The 10,856-nt window shown below is 49.6% G+C and overlaps 1 protein-coding gene across 1 annotated transcript; it reads left to right on the plus strand.

Moving 5' to 3' along the window:
- The first annotated feature begins 4,889 nt into the window (after positions 1-4,889).
- Positions 4,890-10,237, plus strand: LOC119323436 (subtilisin-like protease SBT5.3). The gene is made up of 8 exons (XM_037597100.1): positions 4,890-5,201; positions 5,318-5,415; positions 5,540-5,704; positions 6,795-6,903; positions 7,948-8,488; positions 8,573-8,670; positions 8,794-9,039; positions 9,155-10,237. Exons 1-8 carry the CDS (start codon positions 4,972-4,974, stop codon positions 10,026-10,028), a joined length of 2,361 nt encoding a protein of 786 aa, XP_037452997.1. The 5' UTR covers positions 4,890-4,971; the 3' UTR covers positions 10,029-10,237.
- The last annotated feature ends 619 nt before the right edge of the window (positions 10,238-10,856 follow it).

The following is a 10,856-nucleotide window of genomic DNA, read 5'->3' on the forward strand; positions in this document are numbered from 1 at the left end:
GCCGCTCCGGCCACCGGCCTCCTCGCCGCCCCGCGCCGCCGAGGGCGCCGCCGAGCGCCGCCGCCCTCGCCCGCTGCTCCGGCGACCGACTCCGGTCGGCCCGGCCTCCTCCATCCTCCCCGGCGCCGCCTCGCGTCTCCCTCCGGTGAGCTCCGGCGAGAGCCCGGCGGACCTCGGTTTCCGCGTCGGTGAACAGTGCCCCGATCTGGATCTCAGATCCGAAATTCTAGGGTTGACTTTTTCCCTCTCCCTCTAATTTTTATGCATTCTTTGACTGCTTGTATCTCCGCAACCGTAGCTCCGTTTTGGGCATATGATATATCAAAATCTTCGCCTCGACATGTACATCATTTCGTTCCATTGCATCATTTGCATTTGAGATCATCTTGATACCCAAAATGCTGTTAGAAGAAGGCTTCGTGAGTTAAATTGCAGATCCGTTAGTTCATCATGCACTCTTGTCATTTTTGTCATGTTTAATTCGTGCATGATATGCCTGTGTCCCTTTGGGATGTATTGTGAAGCATTTTGTCTTCTTTCCAGAGGTGCCACCCATGCATTTTTAGGATGTGTGTGTTGTCTTGTGCAAGCTTGCGAAGAGAGGTACCTGAGATTGCAGATTTCAGGGACTTAGTGATTTTCACTAAGTCTGGGATATTTTAGTTCATGATGCTATATGTCCAGCTTGTTTCCTAGTGATCCGTGCCTCTTTTGAGGATGATCAGTAAGGGAGTTTTGATATTTAAGTTATGCTCTATCCATCCATGTCTTTTTTGGCATTTGTGGAGTGCTCTAGGTTGACTCAATCGAGCTCAACTTTTGCTTCGTTGTTAATCTGGGCAGATCGTCAACTTGTTTGCGATTTCGCCGATGCTACCGTTAGTGTTCCATGCATGCTATGCCTTCGTTCTTGCCATATGCAGCTAGCACATTGTGCCTTCTTGCTGGTTATATGCTTTCCTTGCCATGACTTGCACCGTAGTGAGTGCAACGAGCTCGTTTACTTGCCTTCGTGAGTTATATTTCAGCGTGTCTCAGTTTTCACTAAGTCTGGAAAACTGATTGTGTTCGAGCGATGTTCGTGAGCCCGGTAGAGTATTTTGTGAACCCTTTTGGCCCCAGGTCACTTTGGGTGTTTTGTTAAGCTTGTTGAGTAGCTCCATGCCATGTTCTTACTTGTCATGTTCAGGTTTTCTATCATGTTGTTTTGCTGCTCCGAAGAGAGCATCGTGATCTGAAATTTCAGACTAGTGTTAATTTCACTAAGTCTGAAATCTGTTTTGCATTTGCGTTTTAGCCATGCTTGTTTGAACCTCTAATGGATGAATTTGCCTATGGCTCAGTGCTAGTGTTTTGTCAACCATCTTGTGTACATCTCTGCCATGTATTTTGTTTTCATGTTTGGTGGCTGTAGCATGTTCATTTCGTTGCATTTAGATGCCTACTTGCTGTAAATCGCAGACCGGTGTCATATCTTAAAACGCTCGCCATTTCCAAACCGTAGCTCCGTTTCCAATGATCTTTATATCGTTTTCAAGCGATTTCATCCCCTCTATCCAGTGGCACACTTGGTTTTTCCAAGTTGATGCCAGGTTCATGCATTTCCTGTCATATCTTGCATTTTGCATCCCGCATCGCATCCCGCATAGCATATCGTCATTTCATCATATTGCTTGGTCTTGCCCGTGGTTGATTGTATCCTTGTTGCTTGTTTGTCTTGTTGGGTAGAGCCGGGAGACGAGTTCGCTACCGAGGAGCCCGTTGAGTTTGCTTGTGAGGATCCAGTCAACTCTGACAACTGTGCAGGCAAGATGATCATACCCTCGAAATCACTACTATCTTTGCTATGCTAGTTTGCTCGCTCTTTTGCTTTGCCACTGCTACGATGCCTACTTTTTGCTTGTCAGCCTCCCAATTGCCATGTTGATCCTCTAACCCACCATTGTCCTAGCAAACCGTTGATTGGCTATGTTACCGCTTTGCTCAGCCCTTCTTATAGCGTTGTTAGTTGCAGGTGAAGATTGGAGCCGTTCTTTGTTGGAACATCTATTTACTTGTTGGGATATCATTATATTGCTATGTTATCTTAATGCATCTATATACTTGGTAAAGGGTGGAAGGCTCGGCCTCTCGCCTAGTGATTTGTTCCACTCTTGCCGCCCTAGTTTTCGTCATACCGATGTTATGTTCCCGGATTGTGCGTCCCTTACGCGGTTGGGCTATAATGGGAACCCCTTGATAGTTCGCCTTGATTAAAGCTTTTCCAGCAATGCCCAACATTGGTTTTACCATTTGCCACCTAGCCCCTTTTTCCCTTGGGTTTCCGGAGCCCAAAGGTCATCTTTATTTTAGCCCCCCACGGGCCAGTGCTCCTCTGAGTGTTGGTCCGAACTAGAGCCCTGTGCAGCGCCCCGCGGGGAAACTCGAGGTTTGGTTTTAGTTGTACGGATTGCTCATCTGAGTGTGCCCTGAGAAAGAGATATGTGCAGCTCCTATCGGGATTTGTCGGCACATTCGGGCGGTGTTGCTGGACTTGTTTTAACCTGTCGAATCATCTTGTTGTACCGAGATACCGAGTCTGATCGGTGTGTCTTGGGTGGAGGTCTATTCCTTCGTTGACCGTGAGAGCTTGTTAAGGGCTAAGTTGGGACCCCCCCTGCAGGGATTGATCTTTCGAAAGCCGTGCCCGCGGTTATGGGCAGATGGGAATTTGTTAATGTCCGGTTGTAGATGACTTGAACTAAACTTAATGAAAATGAATCAACCGTGAGTGTTACCGTGATGGCCCCTTCTCGGCGGAGTCCGGGAAGTGGACACGGTGTTGGAGTTATGCTTGCGCAGGGTGTTCCATTAGATTCTCGCTCGTGCTTCGCCTTCTCTCCTCGCTCTTTTTTTTTGCGTATAAGTTAGCCACCACATATGCTAGTCGCTTGCTGCAGCTCCACATATTTTTGCCTTATCCATTCCTATGAGCTTAAATAGTTTTGATCGCGTGGGTGTGAGATTGCTGAGTCCCTGTGGCTCACAGTTACTACAACTCCAGATGCAGGTCCAGGGAATTCCGCTCCAGGTGACGAGTACGAGCTCAAGTGGGAGTTCGACGAGGACTCTCAGCGATACTACGTATCTTTTCCGGATGATCAGTAGTGGTGCCTAGTTGGGGTTATCGATTCAGGACCTTGTCGCATGTTGGGGGGTCTTTTCTATTTTGGCGCCGTAGTCGGGCCATGAGTGTTTGTTTGATGGATGTTATTTATGTACTCTGATGTGACGTGGCGAGTGTAAGCCAACTATGTTATCTCCCCCTCTTATTATATATTACATGGGATGTTGTAATGATTGCCCGACTTGCGACATTGCTTTCAATGCGGTTATGCCTCTAAGTTGTGCCTCGACACGTGGGAGCTATAGCCGCATCGAGGGCGTTACAGGTGTCCCCCTCCATAGTTACACACCTCGGTCATATCGTCGTAGTGCTTAGGTGAATCCCTGCGCCGGCAACTTCATCATCACCATCGCCACGCCGTCGTGCTGACGAAACTCTCCCTCGGCCTCAACTGGATCAACAGTACGAGGGACGTCATCGAGCTGAACGTGTGCTGAACGCGAAGGTGCCGTACGTTCGGTGCTTGATCGGTTGGATCACGAAGACGTTCGACTACACCAACCGCGTTAACTAACGCTTCCGCTTTTGGTCTACAAGGGTACGTGGACACACTCTCCCCTCTCGTTGCTATGAATCACATAGATAGATCTTGCATGACCGTAGGAAATTTTTTGAAATTACCGCGTTCCCCAACAGTTGTAGCTTGTTCAAGCAAAGTACTTGCAGGGTCAGCCACTACTTAGCCCCTGCGTGTAAGGAAGGGATCCCAGATTTGGAGGTCCATCCAACGGATCAAGCATGAGATCCGCCTAGGGTTGTCCGTCTCCAATGGAAATAGTGAGGGGGCCTTATTCTAGCCTAGCCCATGGGTGGACAGAGCCTCGTTATGTATGGAGTTTTCAAAAAAAAAATTGCCATATGTTTGGATCTAATGGTGTTGGCCTCCACGGCTGCCCACAATTGTCATAGGAACATCCTGTTCCGACAAACATTTAGGCCGGTGGAGGCCGTTGAGTGGGCTACTTGTGTGATGCGCACCCCCCAAATGGTGCCCGTGGATTATCCGGACACCGTATCCTGGTGTCAGGCCCCTTCAGGAGTCTTTTCTGTTGACTCAACATATCATTCCCTGTGCCGACGACCGTCTATTGTCTGGACCTCTCTGCTCTGAAAAGCACCTTTGCCCTTGAAGATCAAAATATGTGCTTGCCAATTGTTGCGGGGTCGCCTCCCATCTGGGATGGAGGTGATCAAGAGACACGGCCCTGGGAATGGGTTGGACCCTCTTTGTGGTGTCCCGGCGACGGGGACCCACATCCTCTTCACTTGCCCGGTGCCTAGTGTTCTTTGCAGATTTGTTCGTGAGACTCTGGGGCTTGGTAGTAGGTTTTTGTATGCTACTCTCTTCGTCCCAAAATAATTATCTCTGATCTACTATTATAAAGTTAGCACATAGGTAGTAGTATTCTTTTTCACTTAAACACACGGACTACTCGTATATATTGCAACATTATGTGCAAAGAAAATTTGTTTTGGTCAAACAGATGCCAAATTTACGGAATATACGTCCAAAATGGACCTCCCACGAGATATATCCCCTGGAGGCGTTGATACATTCGAACCTCGCCGGCCGATAACTAACCCCGATGAGATCCAAGGATTTAAACTGTCCCCGCGGCGTTTACGCTGGCGCATGCAGCAGCACAGCCACAGATCGAGTCCTCCCCCTCGTGGACTAAACCCGCCGCCCGCAACCACCTCGCGTATATAAATACACTCCCTCCCTCTACCAAAATCCCCGAAGAGATCGATCGATCGATCGCGAGAGAGGGGGGCCATCCATCGCGGGCGCGAGGGCCAACAGCATGAGACCCATGGCTTCCTTCGGCGGTGCCGCCTGCTTCATCCTCTGCGCGCTGCTCCTCGTCCAGCCCGCCCCCGCCGCTGCCGCCGGCGAGAAGCGGTCCTACGTCGTGTACCTCGGCGAGCATGCGCACGCGTCGCGGCTGCACGACCTCCCAGCCGTCGACCTGGCGGCGGTCGAGGGGAAGGCCGCCGACTCACACTACAACCTCCTCGCCACCGTCCTCGGAGAGTAAGCAAGCGCAAGCCACGCTCGCCGCTGTTTCTTGAACCGATGATCAGTTGTAGATGCATGCATTGAAGATGGCTGACGTAGATTTTCTCTCTGTTCCGCTCATCGCAATGTAGCAAGGAGAAGGCGCAGGAGGCCATCTTCTACTCGTACACCAAGCACATCAACGGCTTCGCCGCCAACCTCGACGCCGAGCAAGCCGCCCAGATCGCCCGTGAGTAGTCTCTCTCTACCGCCTGCATGACCGCCGTCCGCGGTGGATCGACGACGTTTGCTCCTGAAATATGGTGCCACGGACCGATTAACTGACTGCTTTCCGGTCGTGATCTAATCTGCAGGTCTGCCGGAGGTGGTGTCGGTGTTCCGGAACAGGGGGTACCAGCTGCACACGACGCGGTCGTGGCAGTTTCTTGGCATCGCCGGGCCCGGAGGCGTCCCGCGCGGAGCGTCCTGGCGCAAGGCTAAGTTCGGCGAGGGAGTCGTCATTGGCAACATCGACACCGGTACTGGCATGATCGGATTTATATATAATCAAATCTGGTTGACTTAATCTGACTACAAATATTTTGGACAGTATATATAGCAGGAAGCCACAAAATCAGTAAAGTGCCCAAAAAATATATTTTGTGTAGATACATGTTACCGCAGAATTAGATATATATATATATATATATATATATATATATAGTTTCTAAATATTATGCAAAATACTAATTCAGTCCTTGCGATTTGAATTACGTACGAAATTTGAGCATATGCTAAAGAAGTCTCAACATGAAAAGTTTGTGTGCATGCAACAATTAAATGTAAAACTCACTTATGCACTAATGCATGTTGCATGGTAAGGATTCACATGCATACACCTGACGGACGATAGTGGATCAAGCTAGTAAATCTGTTGATTGAACAACAATTTTGATGATTTGAAAGCATGCACGTTGAGACAATTAGAACTACTAGTTGGAATTACCTTTTTTTAAGGGTTGCACATCCTTCAACTGATTATTACGAAATATATAGTACTCCCTCTGTCCAATAATATAAAAGCATCTTTTATACTAGTCTAGTGTCAAAAACGCTTCTTATATTATGGGACGAAGGGAGTGCTATAGAGGAGGTCAGCAGACCAGTCAGAGTGCTGTTGACTTTTTCCCATTCACTAATGGTTGCATCTTTATAGCTGGTCTTTGACAGATCGAGTATATAGGACCATCCAATGATTCCATAGTGGCTTCCCATCTGTACATGCAACCATGCTAGATGCTATCCTACCCTACATTCCTATAGAGAGTACTTACTTTCTCGACATGCTTACAATACTGATGCAGCCAAAGGATGGGCCATAATCCAACATACATACTCCAAACCAATAAGTGTCCATCTGGAAATTTTTCCTTGTCCATGTTAAAATGAGCCGGCAGATTTTTCATGGAATTTCTGCGGTCCAAACAGGCGTCCAATTGAGGATCTTTTATTTAACCGTTGTACTGAAATAGTTGTCTCTACTTTGGATTGGAATCTGCCGTTCAAATTGATTTGTATTTCAGTGGTGTTGCTGATATATACGTGCTCTTGTGCTCTATGGATGTGAAGGTGTGTGGCCAGAATCGGAGAGCTTTCGGGATCATGGGCTGGGACCAGTCCCCAAGCACTGGAAAGGAACGTGCGAGAAAGGCCAAGACGATAACTTCCACTGCAACGCGTAAGCTAACGAACTAGCTGACTCTTGTTATTATACATTTAATTAACAGTCTCGCTACATTCGTCAGATAGATCTGTGCACATTTTTTTAGTTCTTTTTTATTTTTACATGTTATATTACTTGACTGAGACTTGATTAATTAATTCTAGGTCGACTGAGAGCTAGCCACATCCTTAATTAATGCATGTATGCATGCATGCATGCACTCTCGTGCTAATTAGTCACATAACTATGTTCGTTTAGAGCAATGTTTGTGTCATTTTCAGATCCACACTTGGAATGCATACTGTGCACGAACGTTTGATCCAAAAAGTCGATATACTTTTGTCTAGTGTAGCACTATAGTTGAGACCACCATCATGCAGATATGAGCTGTGGGAGAGTAAGACCACCACCAGCTGATGCCTCTAGGGTATCTACTAGTGGTAGTAAGTGGCAATGATGGATATATATGCATGCTTTGACTGCATGCATGTCTATCCTTGAGGATTCCTTTAATCCCGGACGACAGTGACACTACACTGAGTCTGAGTGGTATATAGTGTCTCCCAGTCCCACCTGTAAGTGATGGTCCGCGAGAGAAGAAAGAACAGAAATAGTTGCATGCTTTTAACAGAAAAAAACATCAAAGTACACTGTATACTCTTGTCTTGTTTCCCTGCACAAATGAGCATAAAGGAAATAACTAGAGTAAGACTTTCAGAAACAATTTAAAATACTACTTCCGTCCTGATTTATTAGTCATGTTAGTATTTTATATGCCAAATTTTGATTATCTATTTAATTAACAAAATATTAATGCATGTTATAAAAAATAATCTCATTAAAAATCATATTCAAATAGGAATCAGAGTTATATTTTTAAATTAAATTTATGGTTAAATTTTGGCACAAAATAAAAAATATCAATAAAGTAGAACGGAGTAGTATATGCTCAATGATGTATTGATCGAAAGGATAGTGCACATTCTTGAGAGTTATTCATCGAGCTGTACAGAGCAATTTTTATACTTCTGTTTGCAATTTTGGCGCGCATGCATGCAGGAAGCTGATCGGGGCGCGCTATTTCAACAAGGGGTACGGGTCGGAAGGGCTCGACACCAAGGCTCCCGAGTTCAACACGCCGCGGGACAACGAGGGGCACGGCACGCACACGCTGTCCACGGCCGGCGGCTCGGCGGTGCACGGCGCCAGTGTGTTCGGCTTCGGCAACGGCACGGCCTCCGGCGGCTCCCCGCGGGCGCACGTGGCCGCGTACCGCGTGTGCTACAAGCCCGTGAATGGCAGCTCCTGCTTCGAGGCGGACATCCTGGCCGCCTTCGACGCTGCCATCCATGACGGCGTGCACGTCCTGTCCGTCTCCCTTGGCAACGACGGCGAGCCCTACGACTACTTCGACGACGCCATCTCCATCGGGTCCTTCCACGCCGTCCGTCGCGGCATCAGCGTCGTCTGCTCCGCCGGAAACTCGGGCCCCAAGCCGAGCTCCATCTCCAACCTTGCGCCCTGGGTCTTCACCGTCGGTGCCAGCACCATGGACCGCGAGTTCCCGTCTTACATCGTCTTCAACGGCACAAAGATCAAGGCCCGCCTCTTCCCTGGCTATCTCACAGTTATTGTTATTTTCATGTCTGGAAGATAATTAATCAAATTGTTTTGGTGCATGCAGGGGCAGAGCATGTCGGAGACATCGCTCAAGGGCAAGGAGTCTTACCCCATGATCGATTCCGCTGAAGCCGCAGCGCCCGGCAGAGCGGTAGATGACGCGTACGTGTATCAATGTCTCTATATTGTTAATCTTCTACTACTGTATACGACTAAGTATAAGTAGTAATGTGCGACCTTTACATGATATGATGATAATGATGATGAATGTGTGTGCGATTGCAGCAAGATTTGCCTGCAGGGGTCGCTGGACCCGACGAAGGTGAAGGGGAAGATCGTGGTGTGCCTGCGTGGGACGAGCGCGCGTGTGGCCAAGGGCCTGACGGTGCTCCAAGCCGGCGGCGCCGCCATGGTGCTCGCCAACGACGCCGCCTCCGGCAACGAGATTATCGCGGACGCGCACCTGCTCCCGGCCACGCACATCAGGCACGGCGACGGCCTCACCCTATACAACTACCTCAAATCCGCCAAGTAAGCAAACCAAACCATGAATGAAGCCTACGGCGTAGTACGTATTAATTACTGCTTCTAAATAATTGGCACATTTAGATGGATGCATGACGTTGTTTCTCCGTTTTTTGGAAAGGTCACCAGAGGGCTACATTGAGAAGCCGGAGACGATCCTGGAGACGAAGCCAGCGCCGTACATGGCCGCTTTCTCGTCGCAGGGACCCAACCCCGTCAACCCGGAGATTCTCAAGCCCGACATCACGGCGCCCGGGGTGAGCGTGATCGCCGCGTTTACCCGCGCCATGGCCCCCACGGAGCTCGCCTTCGACGAACGCCGCGTCGCCTTCACGTCCATGTCGGGGACGTCCATGTCGTGCCCGCACGTCTCCGGCCTCGTGGGGCTGCTCAAGGCCCTCCACCCAGACTGGAGCCCCTCCGCGATCAAGTCGGCAATGATGACGACGGCGATCGACGTGGACAACAAGGGCGAGTCCATCCTCAACGCGTCCTTGGCGCCGGCGGGGCCCTTTGCCTACGGCGCCGGCCACGTGTGGCCGAGCCGCTCCATGAACCCCGGCCTCGTCTACGACCTCGGCCCCGACCACTACCTCGACTTCCTCTGCGCGCTCAAGTACAACGCCACGGCCCTGTCCATGTTCAACGGCGAGCCGTACAAGTGCCCCGAGAAGGCCCCCAAGATCGAGGACCTCAACTACCCGTCCATCACCGTCGTCAACCTCACGGCCTCCGGCGCAACAGTGAAGCGCACGGTGAAGAACGTCGACTCCCCGGGCAAGTACAAGGCGATGGTGCGCCAGCCGGCTGGCGTGCACGTGACGGTGAGCCCCGACGTGATGGAGTTTGGGAAGAAGGGGGAGGAGAAGACGTTCGAGGTCAAGTTCGAGACCAAGAACGCCAAGCTGGCCAAGAAGTACGCGTTTGGCTCGCTCATATGGAGCAACGGGGTCCAGTTCGTGAAGAGCCCCATCGTTGTCCAGACGGCGGCATGAAGGGCAGCAACCGGGTAAAATTATGTCGATCGAGTGTTGGGGCTTGATTAGCTTAGGAATCAATCATATGAGCGTTAGGATTTCCGTTAGCTTAGGAGTGAAGCCACTGTAGAGAGAAACAGACACGCATATGTTATTTACATCTTTATTAGGCCTGTGGAACAATAATCAAGTGAAGAGGAATAAAGTGGTTAGTAGTTATTTGCATTGTTTGCATTGTGTTTTTTCTTTTGAAAGAAAGCCAAAGAGCAGCATCGGTTTAGAAGTACGGCCAACGGCAAGCGCGGCATCGAAACCGGAAGAGGACGTACGGCACGCAAGGGCTGGGGCACCCCGATTGCCGACCTGTGCCGAAATTTGGAAACTAGGTTGTGTGGGTGTTTGCTCTTGTATAACGTTCCTTGTATGTGTGCAGTGCATTTGTAAATAGGAGCAATACAACTGTGGCGTCGCGCGCCAAACATCTGATTATAGATGTTAACATAGAAAAATAGCAGGGATGAGCAAACGCGATTCATTTTGTCCATTCGTGTTGTTTTTGTTGCTTGTTGTCTATTCTTATACACCGTTGAACAACCAGTCTTGACCAGCATTTCTGTAGAAGAAAAAGGGTCCGCGCTCTTATTCCTCGCGTCTCTTTCCTCCCTTATCTCGTGTCGGCGCTCCCTCGGTCGGCTCGCAGCACGGTTGGCTCGTCTCGTTGCAGCCCCTCTCCAACCCCCATGGCGCGCACCACCGTCGACGACGCCGGCTCGTTGCATCTCTTCGTCAACCGACATCACAGCATCCCCGTATGTGGTTGCAGCTTCTGATGGAGACGGTACCAGC

The sequence above is a fragment of the Triticum dicoccoides genome, chromosome 6B (assembly GCF_002162155.2).
Source record: "Triticum dicoccoides isolate Atlit2015 ecotype Zavitan chromosome 6B, WEW_v2.0, whole genome shotgun sequence".
NCBI classification, from domain to species: domain Eukaryota; kingdom Viridiplantae; phylum Streptophyta; class Magnoliopsida; order Poales; family Poaceae; genus Triticum; species Triticum dicoccoides.

What these genes read in the sequence shown, in the direction of transcription:
- LOC119323436 (XM_037597100.1), top strand. Translation starts at nt 4,972, where the DNA reads ATGAGACCCATGGCTTCCTTCGGCGGTGCCGCCTGCTTCATCCTCTGC. An exon ending in CTCGCCACCGTCCTCGGAGA is followed by an intron (nt 5,202 to 5,317) that starts GTAAGCAAGCGC and finishes ATCGCAATGTAG; the next exon opens with CAAGGAGAAGGCGCAGGAGG. An exon ending in GATAACTTCCACTGCAACGC is followed by an intron (nt 6,904 to 7,947) that starts GTAAGCTAACGA and finishes GCATGCATGCAG; the next exon opens with GAAGCTGATCGGGGCGCGCT.